This window comes from Pleuronectes platessa, chromosome 20 (genome assembly GCF_947347685.1).
Source record: "Pleuronectes platessa chromosome 20, fPlePla1.1, whole genome shotgun sequence".
NCBI classification, from domain to species: Eukaryota; Metazoa; Chordata; class Actinopteri; order Pleuronectiformes; family Pleuronectidae; genus Pleuronectes; species Pleuronectes platessa.
In genome coordinates, this window is record NC_070645.1 from 12,235,552 (window position 1) to 12,257,088 (window position 21,537).

General features: G+C 43.5%; 1 protein-coding gene across 4 annotated transcripts; it reads left to right on the forward strand.

Annotated features, from left to right (window-relative positions):
* The first annotated feature begins 3,031 nt into the window (after window positions 1–3,031).
* On the forward strand, window positions 3,032–15,665 carry tfap2a (transcription factor AP-2 alpha). Of its 4 annotated transcripts, none has more exons than XM_053412526.1 (7): window positions 3,032–3,064; window positions 7,461–7,880; window positions 9,011–9,062; window positions 10,700–10,925; window positions 11,782–11,900; window positions 13,698–13,839; window positions 15,380–15,665. In XM_053412526.1, the coding sequence occupies exons 1-7, from the start codon at window positions 3,032–3,034 to the stop codon at window positions 15,663–15,665; spliced, it is 1,278 nt and encodes a 425-aa protein (XP_053268501.1). The 4 variants fall into 4 exon arrangements, with proteins under 4 accessions (XP_053268501.1, XP_053268497.1, XP_053268500.1 ...); XM_053412522.1 differs by lacking the exon at window positions 3,032–3,064 and adding an exon at window positions 4,813–4,863; XM_053412525.1 differs by lacking the exon at window positions 3,032–3,064 and adding an exon at window positions 6,249–6,934 and having other exon boundaries at window positions 7,461–7,892; window positions 9,020–9,062; window positions 10,706–10,925.
* Window positions 15,666–21,537: the final 5,872 nt, after the last annotated feature.

The window sequence follows — 21,537 nt, forward strand, 5'->3', positions numbered from 1 at the left end:
ACGTAGGCGCCAGATGCATAGAGGCTGGGCGTCTACAACACTACAACTACTACAGCCGCTAACAGTTTAAAGATAAAGATAATAGAAGGCTTATAATGACAATGTAACTGTTCATATTTACTAGGATTATATTTCGTTTTTTCTCGAATAGGGTTTCTATAAAAAAAACTACTACTACTACTTATAATGCTCCAATTTCATTAGATTACATTGTCATTTTGTTTATCTTAAATTGATCAAATAATTGTTCTCATAATGACAAAAGTGTTTTTTTTATAAGGATTGCAACTTTCTTATGAATCAAAAACAAGAAATCTCCTATTTATAAAGTATTTGGACACTTTGCTGCAAACTGTGGCACAGGCCCATCCTAATGGGAAAATAATTGTCATTTTATCAATTTACTATCAAATCCTAAAATACAATGCGGTGTGCAAAAAATAAAGGTGTCTTCATATTTTCTGAAACCACTACATATTTAAATATATAGAGAGTATATATACAAACACACACAAACATTGGAAAGTGTCTTAATCTTCTGTATGAGTGGAGTGTGTGAAACTGATCCCTGTCAATTTATAAAACTAAATTCTAGTCTATATTCTTATCAGTTTAACTGTTGAAGCCTCAGTCACTCAATGGAGGCTGGTGTCCTTTCACGACCAAAAGATGGCGCCACAGGATTACATTAGGTTTTACTGTGTTTTGGGACAAATCCCCCCCAACGACATCCCTAAGTTGCAACTGTACTTAATTGTTCCCCCTCTGTGAATTTCTCCAAATATATATTAATTTCTCTTATTTTTAAAATGTCCCTTTTGATCCACAGACTTCACTTTGGAACGTTCACTTACTGTGCCAACATGATCATGGTTTCCTGCTACCTGCCACACTGTGTGTCCCCGCTCTCATCCTGCAGGAAGATGGCGCTAGTATACAACTTTTGTGGCTGTGACGGCATTGTTGGTGTCAACAGCCACCAAATTTGCAACAAATCCCACTGTGCCTCTTTTCTTATAGATGATATTCCAAATCCAATTTCTCAAAATGTTGGGGGTCAAGGATTTAGCGTCACCACTGATCATTATTTTGAAAGTAAAAGGGAAGGAGCAGAATCCATGAAGGGGTGGGGGAAAGCCTTGTGGAACATTTTGGCACCTCGAATTACGCATTAATTACGGAAGAAATTACGCACAATAATAATAATAATAATAATAATAATAATAATAATACACTCATCAGTGCCATTTATGTCAATAGGAATGGCTGTACAAGGTGCCTGAGGTGCAACCGTCTATCAAACACAGCCTCGCCGTTTTCGTGAACTGAACGTTGCCGGAGGCCCGTGCCATGGTGGAAGTGCTTGAAACCAAGCCCTAGACAAACACGGCTGGATATTCAAAAGGGACCCCGCGCTCCTGTCAGACAGTAACCCCACTCTCCGACAGCTCTGCGTTAAAACTCCACTCCTCCCCAAAGTGCGCAGAGCCCCCCAAACAATATTTCAGATCCTCCTCCCGCCTCCCTCTCTCCCCTGCTTTTGTCCAGGCCTGGTAGAGGTCTGGGTCTATATAGCTGCAGGTATTGTTCAGTTATTGTGCAGTTAAAATGTCTGCGCCTTTTGAAGTCAGACATGAAGGCTTTGTTTTAAACATTAGCACCAGAAGAGAAAATCTGTAGATGCATGTGTGGAATTATATATTTGGGGGGAAAATATGAACTATAAATGGTTTATTGGGGGGAATAAAAAGAGAAAGTTTTTTTTTCCTGTGAGAAGTTTGTCCAGCATTCTCTGATCATGCATGAAATGTGTTTCATGTCAGTGTCTGAAGTGGAGAAGCATCCGTGCAGCTGTCTGCTGGAGACGGGCTCCGCAGCTCTGAATGTGTGTGTGTGTGTGTGTGTGTGTGTGTGTGTGTCTGTGTGTTTTCTCTGAAAAAATGGGTTTTGGACTAAAGCTGGGAACATTATCACCTATGTGAGCGCATATGTTGCACTGTGAGTGTGTGTGTGTACGTGTGTGTGCGCGCGCGCGTGCGTAAGAGAGAGACAGACAGAGAGAGAGAGAGAGAGGGAGGGAAAGCTCATTCGCTCTTGGCCCGAGGGGTCTACATAAGTATGTATTAGAAATAAACAGTGGATAAATAAATAATGACCCTCACAAAAGCAGGGGAGCTCTCTGTGCAGAAGTAATGATGTTGGCAGTTAACCTTCAAGTTTTTTAACTTGACACAGTTTCATTTGCGGCGAGAATTCATGTTTTCGTTCAAAGACAAAACGGTAAAAGTAAGAAAAGATGGATAGGCAAATTGACTTAAGGAACTTTAAGAGATCTGTTAGTTTTCACTCTTGCCCTAGTTGAAGACAAACCTCTAGGAAATTGTTTAAACTTGATATTTTAACCTTATTTTATCCTCTTTAATTTGCAGGCATATTGTCTTAGAACTCCTCTTTATTATTGGTATCTTTATTATATTGTTAATATAGTTGTCTGACTTTCCATGTGCACAACACACATTTACTCACTTTCAATAATCAACATTTATCTCAGATGGAAATTCACTTAATTCAAATAAATTATCAGGATTTTATATGGACAAGTGTAAATTGAAACATTTCTGCAAATATTTGTTATTCATAGCAGTGGCATTACTGTCATATATAAAATTATTTTTCCGGTTTTGTATTATTATAACCTGTGGCTTAATAGCACGATTACCTTGTTGTCTAGTACAAATTACATGACAAACCCAACTAGCACACACACACAGACAAATAGGCCATTTCACTTTTTCTTCCCTGCTCCTTGAGTTTCTCCTTTCTCGTCCACACCCGGCGCAGTGCGCATGCGTCACCAGGTGGCCTCACACCGTTTTTATGGCCAGGTGAGACGATCCGGTCCAGGTGAGAACACAGAGGGTGTATACGTTCGGGATCTGAAGGCTCAATGAGACAGACACAGCAACGGATCGACTAAAAAAGACGAGGAAAAAAAACAAACCCAGCAGAAAAAGGCAGCAGAAGACAAAGAATGTCAATTATGGGCAAGATGGGGGACTGGCAGGTATGTGCTTCTTACTTTAAGACAAAGACACGCCTGAGAAAAAATCCAAGAAAACTGTCAAAGTGTCGAGTAGCTGTGGGATGAGGCACGGTGGATTGTTTTTAGTAAGGAGAGCTGGTACAGTGACTACACGCTCATATATTTGATGTTGAGATGTTTGTTGTTTTTTCCAACTCCAAAAATGATCCATCTGCTTGCTTTGCTCTGGATGTTGATCGCATGTTGTTGTAGCTTGTAAAGTCTCCGTGCGTCTTCCAGACAGATCGTAACGTAAAGGGTGTGTTTTTGAAATCAACTAGAAATGGATAAAAACGACATAAAGAGGTTGACTGAAACTCAAACCGTATTCTAAACACTGCGACGAGCCCTCGATGCGCACTGTAACTTTTCATAAATCTCCGTGTGCGTGCAGCTGTTACATGTCTCGTATCCATACGCAAACTTGTGGAGAAAGTCTTAGTCTTTATTAAGTTGCTTGTGCGTAATTGCAAACCTGGCCTTGCTTTCTGAGGGAGGTGTGTGTGTGTGGTGGGGTGGGGGGGTTAAGAGACGACTTTTCCTGAGAACGCTCGAGTTTCACTCCTTTACAAAAAAAAACTACAACCACCCCAGACACAGTTTCTAGAAGCGTGCATGGCTGTCATTGTCAGTATCATCGCTCCATTATCATTAATGACAACTGCGCGTAAAAATAGGGTGTTAGTACAAATGGTAATCCGGGGGCCAACGCCTTAAAGATGTGGCGACCTGTCTCCTGACCCACGACCCGCTGAGGTGAAGGCTCGGCCGGCGACAGTGGCCGAGACATGTCCCCCCCCCCCTCTAACCGAACCGGTATTTGAAGTGAAACAAGGCCATGTTGTTGTGTTAATTATTGACGTCCCCCCCACCTTATCTCCAAACCCATGCGCCCTTACATGTCGTCAATGGACCTGTAGAGCCGCTCCGAATTGCATGGTTCACCCCTTTTTAACATAACATTGAAAGAATGGCCTCTCAAGGTCTCCACTCTCAATGGGATTAAAATAACAGTTTGGGAGTTTAAGAAAAAGAAAAGAGAAGTACAGGTCGGTGTGTGGCAGGGGGAGGATTTGCATATAGGTACAGTGTTTTCACATCAAGATAACTAATCAATAAGACGCTGGGTCGTGCGTAAAAGGAGCGAATCAGATGCCAAAAGTTCACAGGACAGATATTTGCTCGTTTCAAAATAAGTTATGAATAAAATAAATGTTCTTAAATTATTATTTCTGGGGTGTTGTGTGCTTTTCCTTACCCCTGGAAAGACATGCAAAATGATCATAAAACCTTCCCATGTGCAAGCAGGTCCCGAAGCATGACAATACCCTGCACCCATCCCCTTAACAAACACTAACACACACACACCGATGAACGGTATAGAAATGATGTCAAATAATGCATGTGCCAATGCTTCGCTTTTTTTTTTTTTTACCTGTGCGGTGTCCATTGGTGTTGTGTGAGCAGACGAGGGGGGGGAGAGAAAAATCAAACGGCTGTTGATATGCTAATGAGGCCCTGTGCCAGCGTTATTACAGAGCTGCTCCAGCCCCATGTACTTCCACCATTAGAGGGAGACCTCAGAGCGCAAGACAGACAGCGAGCAACACACAGCTTCAATAAAAAGTAGTTTTTTTCTGAGCGGGGGAAGCACAATTCACTGACTGAAAACAAGGGCGATATAAGGCGATATACCCACACACTCTAAATACCAGCCACCTCTACAACCCATGAAAATGCTTTGGAAATTAACTGATAACATTAAATATGAAGATTGCGAGGTAAGGGGCTGCTTCTTTTAATTTTTTTAAATTGTGTCATGCCATGTAAAAAATATATATTTTTAAAACTTTACTAAGAGAAATTATTTTATGGAAATGTCTTTATGTTTTTAGTCCACGTATGTCATCCTTGCATAGTCGTGTTAAGGAGGAATAATCATTGTATTTTTACTAATTTTGTAAGATTTTATTTTTGTGTAGCCTGTCTGTACGTAGTCTGATAATATTTATAATTATAATAACAAGTTTGTCAAATATTTTAGTTAGATGAATAAATTCGTGCCACTGTTTTATTTTCTATTTTAATTCACATTACACATACCTACAGATATTAAATGACACGTGAAATCATTGCTTGTCATATTTAATTAAAACAAATATATATATATTTTTTAATTTCATTGACAGCACTAAGCGCTAACATGGTCTGCTTTATTTATTGCGTAAATTGCACGGGCATTTACCCTTCACTTTTAATATCCGTGCAATTTGAGCTGCTTGCATTTTTGCGTGCAGCTGTCTGTGCATGCATGTGTGTGCATACACTGAGTGGCTGTTGTTGTGGGCGCAAAGTTGTGCAGCAATATCGGGGACTTGTTTGGGGAGTAGAGAAGCCAGTCCGACGTGTTTTCGGCCGCGCGTCCAGTCCTGGGAAGGATAGAGACGCTCGCGGGAGCAGGGAAACAAAAAGCTCGGCGCCTTAGCGATTGTGCCAGTTTGCAGGCGAAAGTGTCTTCCCGGTTGTGTCAACGCAAAAATAAAAACATGGAACAAAATTGTCAATCGAAACCGGTGCCCAGCCGGTGTTTGGTCATTTTTTAAAACGTGTGATTGGAGCAGGAAGCGCTGTTGGAGCTGTTACAGTCGTGCGTAAAAGTTGGTTCGAGCGCCGGATCCGAGCGGCCCTAAAGACAGACAGACTTTTAGGAATTTTATTTGTGTTCTCCCTTTCTCCGTCTTTCCGGGTCAAAGTTAAAAAGTTAGCCTCTGTGCGATTTTGGAGTCGAGGAGGAACCGGTGGATTGACTCGGCAGGGGAGAGAGAGGAGACCCGTGGAGGACAGCTCTATGTCGGAGTCTGAGGTGGAAAACAAAGGGATGAGCGGTGGATACGAGCCGGCTGCAGTGCCCGTGTATGAGTCTGCTGGATTTTTCACCCAGTTGAGAGGTGCACAATTGTTCCCTTCCCCTGCCTTCCCCAACCCCTGGCTTGCTGTCCACCTCCCTATATTCCCGTATCTTTATTCTACTTTTTTGCGCTTTGGCCCTGGGACCCCCCTTTTAGAAAAAGCCCCCCTCCTCTTCCTCCTCCTCCTTCCTCACTCTCTGATTCGCCAGACGAGAGTGAATATCCCTCTTTTTTGTCTCGCTCTCTCTTCACTCCCTCCACACTCTCTCTCTCGCTCACTCCCTCTTTCTCTCTCTCCCTCCCCATCTCTGATTAGATATACTGATTCCTCCTTTCAATGGACGTCATTTAAGCTCAGACTCCTGCCTCGAGTTGCGTCCTGCGCCTCAGCCACTCTCAACCCGGTCTTTTCCCCTGTTGTTGTTATCGTTATTAAGTATTCCTGTGATATTAATAGCCATGAGCGCGTTCCATTAGGAGTCCGAGAAGAGGAGACGAAGAAGCGGCTATTTTCGCTAATATGAGCGCAAACGAGGGGACGGCAGCAGTGTGATAGAAGCCAGGAGAGCGACGAGGAGAAGAGGGGTGTTTCTTTTTTTCACCGAGAGAAACTTTTCGACCTAAAAAATCCACAAAGACGCCACCGAGTATCTGCATTTTTTATAGCTCCGGATGAAGGGCAGCGGGGATCTAACCATTTCTTTCTGATGGATTATCGTCCTGCTACTGTGGCACATATCTGATCGCCGGGGCCATTGTGGTCTTGCAGGAAAGAAGAAGAAGTCTTTTTCGGGGGCAAAAATATCGATATTTTTCTTCCTGGTTTGCGGGTTATTCCACTTTTGCTCGCCCCGACTCCAAATAGTGTCTTTTTCGACCCATTATTCTTTGCTTGAGTCGCACTAAATCCTTTCAGATGTTGGTGCACAGTTTTTCCGCGATGGTAAGTTGCCGGAGCCTCACCGCGTCACATACTTGGGGGTATTGTTTATCTAGTCTATCAGATTTTTTTTGCTGTATACTAATAATATTTATATAATTTTTACCCCTCCAGGTGATTCATGTTTTGCTAAGCTTGCACGCGTAAAGCCCGCGGGACATATTGTAAAAAAAAGAAGTGATATGATGCAAATTTATTTGAGGACATTTCACCTCCGGAATTTCTGTTTCATTTAACTTTTTTGAAACGTATTATCCCATAATTTTATTCACTAAAAAAAAAAAATGTGAAGGTGTAGCGGCTGTGTTGACATGTTGTGTGTTTTTGTAAAAAAATTGAGTTAAATGTATAAATTGGTCGAATTCCTGTCATCCACTCGGGCCATATCTGATAATGCCCTGACACCAGCCCGCAGAACACCCAGTAAAAACAAAGAGGACAAACACGCACGTTTACGCTGAGTCTTTTTTTGTGTTTTAAATGTGTTCACGCTCTAATCAACCTTCCTCTCCGTGTGCTTCTTTGCCAGGATCGTCACGACGGCACCAGCAATGGGACAGCCAGGCTACCTCAGCTGGGCGGCGTGGGCCAGAGTCCCTACACGAGCGCGCCGCCGCTCTCCCACACGCCGAACTCGGACTTCCAGCCCCCGTACTTCCCCCCGCCCTACCAGCCCATCTACCCGCAGTCTCAGGACCCTTACTCGCACGTCAACGACCCCTACTCCCTCAACTCGCTGCACGCCCAGCAGCAGCCGCAGCACCCGGGCTGGCCGGGCCAGCGGCAGGCCCAGGAGAGCGGCCTGCTCCACCAGCACCGCGGCCTGCCGCACCAGCTGTGCCGGGACTACCGCAGGGAAGTGCTGCTGCCGTCCGGCCACGGTCTCGACTCGGGACTGTCGGACTCTATCTCTATCCATGGAATACCTCACTCTTTAGAAGACGTTCAGGTGAGACAGCGTGTCCCTGCTGGGTTGTGACCTAAACAATTAATAAAACGTGGTGTTGGTGTTAATATAAGGAACAGTTGAGCTCTACTATAATTGTTGATCATTATTGTTATAATTACAACGAGTAATGATGGTGATGTTTTTACGTTATTCTCTTTTGATTATTATTACTTCTCACAGAAATATCCTACATTTGATGTGTTACTGGTATTAATATACACAATTATTTGAAAAATGTTATAAAACAGTTTTCATTGTTTTTACTAGTCTTATAAAGGACATACATTCAATTATTATTATTAATTAGTCAGGTTCGGGCTCATTGTTCTTCTTAATGCGGCCATTTTTCACTGCCTGAAAAATCAGCATGACAAAAAAATATTCTGAGCTCGGTTATAATATTTTAAACAGATCTTTTTTGAAACGCTGTTATAGCCAGATCCAATGTTGTGCTGTTCAGTATAATAACTCAAATTAAAGTAAATGGATTTAAAAAAGAAACAACACACACTGTGCGCCTGTGATTTAACAAGGGCTTGTTCGTGTCTTCTGACTTTATTTAATTTATCAGTTTACAATAACATCGAGATGGCCGTGCTGCCTGCACCACTCAACCAGAATTGAGTTTAGGTCGATTAGCAAAAAAGATGCACGATAACACGGTCAATAATAATAATAATTATAATAAGTATCATCCTTATTGGGATCATTCCTCCCAATTTTTTTTAAATCAGAAACAAACACCCATAATCCTCTAATTAGTTCATAGGCCTTTAATAGGCTGCACCGCCGTAATTACTATCCAATCTAGATTAGAAGTTTCCCTGTGAGTGGAGCCAGTATGAGGGCGGAATTAGGTCAGGATTATGGGGCGACACGGCGTCGTTATTTAAGTCTGCAGTTTGTGATCTGTTGGAAACGCGTCCATCAGTGGAAAAATAAAGAAAAATAAAAAGCCAGTGAAAACACTCCTGGACAATAATAACAGGAATGGGCCTCCAGAGCCTCCGTGTTGGCTGATCGTGCCCGTGGCTTTTGTTCGTGCATGCACACAGATATGTTATTGCCCCATTTCCTTTTGTGTTCTAAAATTGTCCATCTTCTTCTTTTTTGTTGCGTTTGTGTCGCAGCCTGTTGAGGATCAAGGAATTCACATCCCCGACCAGACTGTAATTAAAAAAGGTAAGCGCTTTCCTCCGAGATAGCATGCATGTTGTAGGCTGGGCGCACACACATGCACACACACACACGTACACACACGCGCACCATGCACCATTTCTGCCTGAGAGGACTCAATGCAATGCGGTAACGCCTGACTGATCCTAATATGCAGTAGCCTATTTTTCATTACATGGTTTCCAAGTGCATCAAACTGGCTGCACCTATTTTTTTTTTTTTCTACTTCGTCTCTCCACCACCTCTCGCTGATGGAATTTACTGTCAGCGTTTCAGAGCAGGCGTGGAGATGAGTATAGAGCTGGTGGGCTTTGTGGGGGCCCGTGGTGTTGATGGTCAAAGACGCACGGAGCTATATAGACGATCCTGGCACTCGGAGCGGTGCACGCAGGCTAATATAGAGCTGGAAATCACTGCATGGTCAAATCTAAAATGGAAGTTGGTGCCGCTGGATGAGCCTTATGCTGTCATTTAGAGGGAATTCAAAAATCCTTCCTCCGACATGGTCCCCAACGGTTCCAAATGTGATTTTCATACTTACAGGTCTCTGGTGAAGCTTTCTTGGATTATATTGCTTCATTTCGACTTATTTGCTGTCAAACAATTATTGGTACAGTACCAGGAGGACGCCTGTTTCCATGGTCAAGTTTAAAAACGCATTGTCGGGTCAGATTAGAGCTCACAAGATCAGACATGGAGCTGAAATTTCGTTCTTTTTTTGGTCTTTATTTCCGTCACAGCCCCCCCCCCCCTCCCCTCAATTCTTCATTCTTTTTGGAGTCTGCCTATCTGCGCATCGACGTGATAATTGGCTTCTTATATTAGTAATCTCAAGAGTTCGTTTAGCTCCTATTGTCTCTATTAGGCTCCCCTGAGCCATTAATGTCACAAGTGATCTATCCAAAAAGACGCACGGCCGGTCCCCCTTTGTTACTGCAACACCAAAAAACGGTGGAAAGCGCAGTAGTGTGCTGAGTCCCCCACCACCACCACCACACCCACCCACCCAAGCAACCAACCAAGCCCAGTGCAATGAAATCACACACGGGCCGTTGCGTGGTGCTGTGCTGGATACCGAAGATCTGTGTCACAATTGGCACCGTTTTGCCAAATCTCTCGGTTGAGTCGAGGCATGGTGTGACGCACGCTAATACTACTGATAATAATATTAATAATTGTATCCCTCTTATCCTATGTTCTAAAATATGGTGCCTGGGGGGATCGCACAGGCCCTGGGGGGGTATTGCTGTTGAGAGATTTGTGCGCAAAAAAACATTGGCCAGTGTTTTTTAATGTTGAAGGAACATGAATGGAAATATTGGACATTTGTATAGTTGAACGAAAATTGTGGCAACTAGTAATGATTGTATTTACAAGAATATGATCCAATTATTATTATTGTTATTATTATTATTATCGTTATTAATATGATTACATGTTGTTGCTTAAAGTGTACACATGTGGTGCTAAACTCTCAAAACCAAGGCCTAAATCCCCCCTTCCCATTTAGTTAAGGCTCTGCATTGCATGAAATTCACTGAGCACGCTCTCTCTCTTTCTCTCCCCCCTCCATCCCTGTCCTCTCTTACTACCCCCCCTCCCACCTCTCTCCCTCGCTTTCTTTCTCCCCTGGCTCTCCATAGGTCCAGTGTCTTTATCCAAGCACAACAACCTCTCCTCCATCCCCGTAAACAAGGACGGTCTCTTCGGCGGGGTGGTGAACCCCAACGAGGTGTTCTGCTCGGTACCGGGCCGCCTCTCCCTGCTCAGCTCCACGTCGAAGTACAAGGTCACGGTGGCCGAGGTGCAGAGGCGCCTCTCGCCGCCCGAGTGCCTCAACGCCTCCCTGCTGGGCGGGGTTCTGAGGAGGTGAGTGTGAAGTGGAGGGCTGCAAAAAAAAAAAAATACCTACCTGTGCGTGTGTGTACGTGCGTGCGAGGGCGTTCGAGCTCTCTCACTCTATACGCCAATCCATTCTTTCTGTGAGCATGCATCTGCCTCTCTCTCTCTCTCTCTCTCTCCTCTGTACCAAGAATAATTAAAATCGACCAACCATGACACCTAGCTCCTGCATTTAAAGCAGGAGGGGTCTGTTAAATTCCCTATTAACTTCCCCATGCTCTCTCTCGCCCTCCCTCTCTAAATTAATGTAGGCCTAGTCTGTTTCAACCTCAGCTCTATAGGCCCAGTGAAGGCATTACGCATGAAAACATTGGTCTCTGGTGAACTGTCGAGTGAAGTGCTGCAGACACGCAGCCCTGCCTATTAAGTAGGCTTTTATTTATTCATTTTCTACAGTATTTGTCTGCTGCAGAAAGAAGGGCTGCACAGGGATCTTTTATAGTGTTATATAGCTATAGTTTGTATATCAGGGATGTGGAGGAGAGTATATAAGGCCATGCAGCCAAACTGAGCCCATGCAGTCACTCTTAATTAGTGCCTAAAAGGAGCTATGTGTTTCATATGATGCACATAAGCACTATGCATCCAAGTAAAAATATCTGGCAATGCATAAGTGACTTTTCGCTTGTGCACAATTTTTGCCTGTTCACAAATGCAAGACTGCAATATTATATAGGCCATTTCAAACATGCATAGAGCCATATATTTGGAGGGCGGCGTGCATCTTTGCAGAATGAAGAACATATCCATCCTCAAAATGAATGCCCACTCAGAGAAAGAGTCATCCACTACAATGAATTTCCTCTTTGTTCCTCTGTCACAGGGCCAAGTCTAAGAATGGAGGAAGATCTTTGAGGGAGAAGCTGGATAAAATCGGCTTGAATCTACCTGCGGGCAGACGCAAGGCAGCCAACGTCACCTTGCTGACGTCACTAGTCGAGGGTAAGTCGGGTGTTGCCGTAAATCACGTTCCCACTCTTGCTGCTCCCGCGATACCAGGTGCTGGGACTCTTTCTCTCGCTCCCTCTCTCCTTCTCTCCCTCTCGTTCTTTCTCTGTGTTTTAAATCAGCATATGCGCTCATCCGTGTAATGTGGACCGACTTTGCCTCGCAAGTAATAAACCATGAAGGATGTGTGTATGTGTGTGTGTGTGTGTCTGTGTGAGAGAGTGTGGAGAGAGAGACAGAGTGGGAGACAAGAAGAGAGAGAGAGAGAGAGAGAGAGAGAGAGAGAGAGAGAGAGAGAGAGAGAGAGAGCGGTGCTGGTAATTCTTGTGGCTCTGCAGCGTTTGGCCCTCGCTTGCAGGAGCGCACTCGCAGGTCCACGGCTGGCCTAGTTTACACGCTGGATGAGTTTGTGTTGAAGTCCAGTTAATTATTGAGTGCTGCTTGTTTATTGGGCACCGCTGAGCTGTTTCACCTCACGGATGAAGAAGTCGATTGATTTATTAACCCTGCATTGTTTCAAACATGAATACAGCCACGGCCACGGCGACAGTCGCGCGCAGGGGCTGATGTTTTTTAATGGTGACTTAATTCTTCCGTTAATAGCTTCTGCTTCCCCCTCTCTACGCTTTTGGGTTTTTCACTGAAGATTTTTTGTTGCATGCAAATGGAGTGGCTCTGACCTATTGGGAGCTATATGTTTTGGGGCCTATTAAAGAATAAATGAGTCCGTTATGGTTGCGCGTAAGGAGATGCCTTTTTACGCGTGTGGATAAATCCATTTCGCTTGCTGAGTTGAACCTTATTATTCAGTGCGGTGGTATTTGGTGCGCTGTGGGTTTGCAAAAGGTGAGAGCCCGTGACGGTTCATTGGTCCCTGTTAATCATTATTACAGACGAGGGCCCGGATGCAATATTCATTGTGCGCCGTAGAAATTTGGTGCTGTATTTGTAATGAGCCTGGAGAAATGTATGATTGTGAGTAATACGCGGCTGGTGGCAGATAGGGAGAGAGAGAGAGAGGGGTGGGGAGAGGGGGGCATTGAAGGCAGTCGGTCATTTAGGGAAGATCCACTGTGTTTTTTGGAGAGCTGTCATTGTTTATGGTCCCCTCCATTTTATGGAAAACGAGTTTACTGGACTTGAGCTTTTGATGCTAATTGGCGCATGCGTTCTTCCGGAGCACGGGGCTTATGGACAGGAAGCCCCGCAGTCAAACTCAACTGCTTCAGGAAATTAAAACCAAGGACTTTGGGGGGAGAAGAAAAAACCGAGCTCAGACTGAAACCTGCAGTGATTCTCATAGCTGAAGTATGTGCAGGAGGAAACGTGAGATTTAGACATAGCCCTTTAAAATTGCATGTCCCTGTGATCTGCTGGACTTCCAATAATGCGCAGGGCATTGGTAATCAATGACATGGTGTTAAGCATGATGCCTGTGTCTATATTTCATATCCACTTATTGTATCTCCTCCACACTAAAGCGTTCTCACGGTATGGAGGAGGGGGGGCTGGACGCGTATTGACAGCTCGCAGGGGCTGCTTTATTATTATTATTAGTATTATTATTATGGGCTATTATTGTTCTCATCATCATTAATGTTGTTACGGAGGCACAGGTGCCACAACCCCGCTGTCTGCACGCGTGAACACAAGTGGAGCCTCGGCTCACATCAGATTAATCAAGTGTGGGTGCGAGGAGTGTGAACTGGCCCCTGGATTTGATGTGGCCACATTCAATAAGCACAAACAACATTCAATCTAATTTTTTTTCTTCCTCTTCCCTTTTCTCAGGCGAGGCGGTGCATCTTGCCAGGGATTTTGGTTACGTATGCGAGACCGAGTTTCCATCCAAGGCAGTAGCTGAATATGTAAACCGTCAGCATTCCGACCCAAACGAACAAGTCCAAAGAAAAAACATGCTATTGGCCACAAAGTAAGTGCTATTATCACATTTCACTCGGTGTTGCACCGAAATGCACCCCCACCCCCCCCTCACCCCCTGTCTGTGCATGCCCAGTGTGTGTGTCTTGTGTACTTAACAGTTTGCAAACACGCACGCACGCACACACACACACACACACACACACACACACACACACACACACATCTCTGCAGCTAAGTGTGGAGCAGCATTAATTGTATTGCACATACATTTTTTTTTCATTTGAAAAAAAAGTTTATTTTAAACGTGCATTCCCTCTTAACGTGTTTGTTTTAGCATGCATTTATATATTGATAATAATTATTCATTTTAATCATAAAATAAAATAAATATATATCTTTGTACATGTTGGTCTATACATAATTATTTACCAACCTAATATTAATTAATACACACACACATACAGTTTATGTGTTCCTACTTAGATTCTGATACATGGTGTCTCCTGTCAATTAATTTGATTAGGAACCTCTCTCTCACATACACACACACACACACACACACACACTACACATGACATCTCTCTTAATTACGTATTCCATTACGTTGTCTTTTTTTAAATTTATTTCATTGATACAATATGATCAATTAATGACGATAATGAAAATACACAAAACACATTAGTGCACATGAGTGTACCCCGCTGCGTGCACGCGCGTCCAATGGGGTTTCTCTCCGCTCGTCCACGCGCACAGCAGCGCTGTTGTTTGCCCTGTGATTTCAGTGACACTGACAGATCGCTGGTCCTCATCCAGCGCTGCCATTGGACATGTTTTTTTCCCCCTTCACGCATTTACTTGAAACATGGGAAAGTCCTTTGCGCGGGACACAGATAAGCGCAGCGGCCTGCGTTTAATATTGATGACGGGCCGCCATAATCAAACAGCTGTCAGCTATAACCGCTTATTACAGAGCGTTATTAAGATACCCATGAAATAGCCCAGCCCATGAATCTATTTTACATGGACTCACAGGGGAATACATTTAAGTAATATGGGCTATAAGTTCCATGCAAGGAAATGTCCTTTGAACGAATAAACGCATGAATTGATGTATTTTTTCAGACTGTTTTGATATTGTTTGTTTAAACACTGAAACAAAATATTCCCCTTGCCTCCATAAGATTTTTTTGGCCCTGAATTTATATATATAATAGAAGTAAAACTCCCTGCCAATGAGCTGAGAGTATTTCGATTTTTTCCCAAAGTTTTATTTTTTAGAACGAAAGTAGAATAAGAAGAAATTACATTAATAGATATAGTTTTGCTTTAAAAAAAAAAAAAAGGTACACTAAGGATTTAAAGCCACCTGCAGACATGACTGACTTTCTGGTCCTTTCATGTTTTATCATTTTTTTATCGGGACATTAAAGGCCAAGCAGGGATTTGCGTAAAACGATATCATGGTGTGGCGTGTATTGCGTGGGTATTGCGTGCCACTTCTACAGGACACGTCTGTGTGCATTGGAGTCGTGGCTGCAGATGGGGGTTTTGCCCACGGGCCTGACACTCTCTCTCTCCCTCTGTTACAGGCAAGTCTGCAAGGAGTTCACGGACCTGCTGTCCCAGGACCGCACGCCGCTCGGGAACTCACGGCCGCAGCCCATCCTCGAACCGGGAATCCAGAGCTGCTTGACCCACTTCAGTCTAATCTCGCACGGTTTTGGGACCCCGGCGCTGTGCGCGGCCATCACGGCCATGCAGAACTATCTGACCGAGGCTATCAAAGCCATGGACAAAATGTACCTCAACAACAACCCAAACAGTCACGATAACGGCACTAAAGGAGGAGACAAAGACGAGAAACACAGAAAGTGATGTTTCCATGCATCCCGCCTCCACTTGAGGGCCAAACCCCCCCCCGGGCCCCTGCTTCCACACCGGCCCTCACCCCCTCCGCCTCGGCCTCGGCCTGGCCCCCACCCATCCAATATAAATATTATAAATACCTTATAAATACTATTGATAAAAGTTAATTGTGCCACTTCCTGATCTTGCGTGGTTTTACATGTTTTTTTTTTTGTTGGTTTTGTTTTTACATCCCAAACTTTGGATCCACCGAGGAAATGACGCAAGTATTTTCTGCTTCTTCCAACACCTGAACCACATGAAATGATATTTAAAAAAAAAAGAAAAGAAAGGAAAAGAAAAGAAAAAAGGAGGCTGCAGAGGATGAGCTCCGGGGCAGAGGGAGGGAGAAAAAAAAGGTGTAGGCCCACAGCCTCAGCCAGAGGACTTTTTATGTACTCCCTCCACCTCCACCTTTTTTTATGAGCTGCAACGAATGGACTGAAATCCAGCGACCCCTCTCTATCTCCATTTTACGATTGTGACGAGAAAAAAAACAACACACCGAAGCTAAAAGAGGATGAATTCTTATCAGTATTGTGAATAATAAACTTGAAAAACAACGAGAAATTCCACAGAGCTCCCTGTCATGACTTCAGTTGTAGACTCTCACACACTCTTCTCTCTAACTCTCTCTCCAAGCGACCAACTTGAACTTTTTTGAATTTCAACACGATTCGCGGTTATATAAGGGAATCAGTGTTCATGTATGTATATATTTATTTATGTGTAATTTAATGGGAATTGTAAATATGGTGCGTCTGTTTAAACTTCTTTTTTTTATTTATCTGGTGCCTCCTGTTTTAGTGGGTTTTTGAATATTCGGTTAGTTCTTCATGTAAATTTATTGTTTTTAGAAAACAAGAAGTTTTGGGGGATCTTTTTTTTTCATTTTATTTCTCTGGGATATTTCAATTCAGCCCTCTTGTAGCATGTTGAGGCGACATTGAAGCAAGTGAACAAATTTAATAGAAATAAACTTCCATTTCTCTCTCTATATATCATCTTTATTTTTTGCAGTTTTTTAATTTGAGACAGAGCATAAGTGAGACCCTGAGGAAAACTGTTTTTTTTTCTCGTGTGAGTGTGTGTGTGTGGAACGTGTGTGTGTTTCTATTTTCGTTTTTATACAAGCTTTTATGTGTTGTGCCAATCAGAATACGTTTCACCCCTTGTTCTCTCCTTGAAGCACCATAAAAGCAATAAATGGAATATTGTCTCTTTTTTTTAGATAAAAAAATTGTTGGAAGACACTCAAAAAAACATTTTTTTTGGGGACCACCTGATATCCTGTTATGTCCGATAATGTCCAAAAATTGGAGGCGGTTTTAGCTGTATTGTATAGACATGTGCTGGCAATAGTTCCCATGCCTGTCAATGTATTATAGTCCTTTGTTGCCCTGGAAAAAATAAATATTTGATACGCTTCATCTCGATTTTTATTCATATCTCTAAATTTTTTATTCACTTCCTTGATAGCCTTGGTGTTTTTTTTCTTCTTCTTTTTTTGGTCTTTGCTATTTTTTCCCTCCCCATTCTGAACGGCTACAGTAATTGAGCTTAAGTCTCCCCTGACAATTGCTCCTTGCAATAAGCAGCTGAACTCATTGTTTCCCTCAAGTATAATAAAAAAAAAGAAAAAAGATTCTTACTTTAAACTCCCTAGTTCAGAGCACAGGATCTCATGCAGGCCAAGTGGCTCACAACAATGGGTATATTCGCGTTTGAAGTGTGCAGCACCAACCCCTCCAGCTAAAACCCTCTGAGATGTATACAGGCCTGGTGCGCGATGTTTGGATGTTGCAGGGCTATATTTGGCACCACCGGTTTATTCTGCGCTGGAGTCGTATTCAAAGACGCGCATCAAATATTTGTTAGGCTGTGTTGTTTTCGCCTCTCGGTGTAATCAATGAACAATCAGTGTGCTGGAGATGTGTGTTGGTGATATAATCACAATACTTTCATAACTAATCTCCTCTAACTGCGATTTAATTTCGCTGTGTTTGGCTGAGTGAGTCGATAACTGTGGCTGTAATGGCAACACAAAAAAAAAAAAAATCTGATGCTGGTCTCTCCTGTTGTTTTTGTTTTTTTTTCTCTTCTTTCTTTCTCCTCTTGTGTTTCGTGAGCTGCAGAGACTGGAGCGTTGGTTGCATAACATTTGATTGTGTATCGATGGCGTGGCACCTATATAGCTCGGGAATCAATGTCGTCTGGAGCATGAATCAGGCGAGTGATGTGCAGAGATGCATCTTGTGTGTTGCTGTTTTTTCCCTTTTTCCTATTTCCTATTTCACTGTCTGGTAACCATGCAGCTTAAAACAAAAAAAAAAATACTGTAACACCGGGGAGATATGGAGCTGGACGACCCCTCCTCCCTCATCTCCCTCACCCATATTTGTTATCTGCACAATTCCTCCCCTCTCCCCTCCTCCCCCCACCACCACCTCTCCTCTCCTCTCCCCTGGTTTTAATTCTGAGGCGCTTGTTTTGCAGCAGGGTGAATGAAACCTAACTGTACATGTCCTTGGCATAATTGCGATGCACGGTGCTGGAGCAGGTGAAGCGCAGCATTGTCTGTCAGGGCCCCTGTTTTTGTTGGCTCGGGCCTCAGATTGTGTGTGTGGGATCCTGTCCTCGGGCACAATAGCTCACTCATAAAAAAAAGAGGGGGGGAAGAGAGAGAGAGAGACGACTATACCCCGGCTGCTCCTGCTGTGGTGGATGCGTGTTGGTGGTGGAGGTTGGGAGGGGGGAGAGAAAAGCATAAATAGTCACTTTAAGGGGGAAAACAATCGTATTAAAGCAGCATTCATCGGTATTAGCGAGAAGGGAAGCCCCTCACGTGCAGTATCATTAATGCTAATGTTATTTAATAAATGCATCAGAGCTCACTCTTTGGTTGAATGGGAACAGGTTTTACGCATTAGAACTAGTGCTATCTGCAACAATGGTGTGTGCCATATTTGTGCGCATTATCAGTGTGAGATGAGGCGGGTTGCGTAAAAAGGCCTGTAATTGTGTCTTTCTGCATGCGTAACGGCAGCGGAGTGTTAACGAAACTGCAAATCCTATTGTCTTGCGATTGCTTTATTGTTTCCACCGATACCAGTTAATAATTAGCATTCCTTTTTATTACGAAAAAATGGCACGTGGAGCAGGTAGAGCTGGTTTCTCGTGATTGCCTCAAAGCGAAAGTCATTTGGAACAAAAGTCTGAAATAAGAAGAGCCAGTCGGCTGAATTTGGTTAATTCAATCCTGCTTGACTCCAACCCAAGGAATTACAGTGGCTTCCCTGTGTTATAATTCATAATAATTATTATAAGTGTGAGGTCTGTTGTTGTCGAATGATGTGGAAAATAGAAGACTGAGGCCCGGAGAGGTGGAAATGATAAATTACGTGTGATTAAGCGTAAAAATGCAAGGAGATGATGATTGTGACGGATGACGTGTGTCCATGCGGAGATACATCTTTATTTTTCCTTTATTATTTTTAATGACACTGCATACTTGATGCCATATTTCTCCGCTGGTAGACAGAGCTGTGTGTATGTTGGTCCAAATCAAAAGCTGCACCATCGAATAACCCGATTTAAATAAATGCTGTGTGTTTCTGTTGGATCCATTCGAAGGATAAATGGGTGTTCGCGTGCCAATACCCACAAACATATTTATTTATTGTTCACGCTGGTCGCATTCTACTCAACACTGTCTGTCGGTCATGCAACGCAACTTTTTTTTTTTTCATCCGCAACCAGCTGCACGTCACTGCTGCGCTCATCAGTCGTCTTTATACGAACGCGCTCCCCCCCCCCCCCCCCCACCCACCCACCCATTCCACTTTTACGCGCTAGCAGCCATGTTTGTGGTCAGAAAGTGTTTGGCTGATGCTGCTGAGATCACTGCTCCTCGGTGGAAAGAGGGTCTGCCGCGGCCTAATTACCCCCTAGCACCACCACCGCCACTACAACAGTCTGCACTGTAGCGCTGGGAGGCAATGCTTTGGAGCTGCTCGCCTGCAGAAGATATAGGGCAACCACGAGGCACAGACTTTTCCTTCTTTTTTTTTGGTTGCACTGTACTGCCACGAATGTTATATTGGCATGATCGGAATTTGATTTAAGCCCATCCCTGACATTTAGACAGAGGGGTGAGATGGAGATTGGAGTGCTTGTTTAAAGATGATAAAGAGAAATATCTGTGCAGAGGATGCAGAGGATCAGTGTCCACAATATGCTGGCAACTTTTCTCCTCATTAATGGCGGAGAGGTGTTTTGATGCTCTTGAAGAACTGGGAGAAAATAACTCTTAAATGATAGGAACCAGATGGCCGCTTCCATGGACAGATTTCCATGATGTCGATTTGAGCCACTTTCACATTTTTTTTGGAACTTATTTTAAACTCTATAATAAGTGACTCGGACAGGCCGCACGGGTTTCCATTAACTTCGACGTGGTTATTGGCTGAATCCAATTACTTGACTTTAAAGCTCGCAACGAGGCGCAAATAATGGCTAATTGTCCTCAACTCTTGACATCAGCCGTCATTTCGGGGGGCTTTGCATTCTCGCCTGGCGCTGACCCCCCTTTAGCCCACTTATAGAGCCGGGGCGCAAAAGCCAAGAGAGGTCAACGACTCCCACCAAATCGCCCTTGATTACTTGAGACATTAGCTAATCGATTAGAACACATTAAGTCACTTTGAATAAACAAAAACTCTCCTGATAGGCAAATGGAGCTCGATAATTCCTCCGCAATATGAGAGGTTTTGATCAGGTTTTAGTTCCCATCTGCATAGAGGAACGTGCGCGCGCTTCTTTACGCACACTTCTGCAGGCGCGCACACACAAACAACATATATAGGTCTCCAAATGCATCGATGTTTTATAGTCAAGGCTTTTTTATTCGATCACAGTATTTGATGCCCTGTTACAGGTTCATTCACATTTGATAATGATCCTGCTGATTTGGTTTTATTCACGTTTGGATGTGAGGAAGGAAACTATTTACTTTACAGGACATGCACGTGCAGTAACATTATATAACTATGCAACTATACAAACGAATAATAGTGTTGTCCTCCAGTTTCTGAGGTCTGACAATTTCACAGCTTTGTGTTTCCCCAAATATAAGAGAAAGAAGAGCGGATTAAAATTTTGTTAATGTTTCTCCACTCGGTTAATGCAGTTTATATTCTAGTTTTAGTCTTTCTCTCTCTCTGCCTCGTTTCTGTGTCTCTACCCTGCATCCTCTGCATGCAGTCAGCCAGGGGGAGGGAGTGTGTCGCCCCGGGCCAAACATATGCTTCTTTCCATTGCACTAATCCAAATGCAGCGTGGAGGAATAATTGCTCGAGTGGCCGTGGCTTCGAAGGGGCTTTGTCCCTCACTGGCTCCCTTCAGCCAGGCACACGCCATTTCAATCAGCTCCCTCTCTGTATCAAACCCCCAGACCTTTTATCAAACCAGACCCCCACGTTCTTTACGCACACAGCCACATCCCTAAAAAAAAACAAAAAAAAAACGGGTTTTATTTATTTTCCACTCATGTTGTTGTTTCTGTCATGTCATCCCATTTGGATGCACCGTGTTCTCTAATATTACTGCGGCACATTACTGGGGATACTTCCACATGCGAGCAACGACTGCAAATGAAAATGACTTTTTCTTTTAATTGGTGACTTTTCATTCCAAACACCAAGTGTTATTCAGTCAAGAAGGGAAAATTCGGCCTGGTCATCCAAGCTGACCAGAAAGCTGACATGGCTAATATGAGTTCTGGGGAGAAATGACTGAAATATGAGTTCGGATTTTTGGGGAGAAAAGATAAACAAAAAGAGGC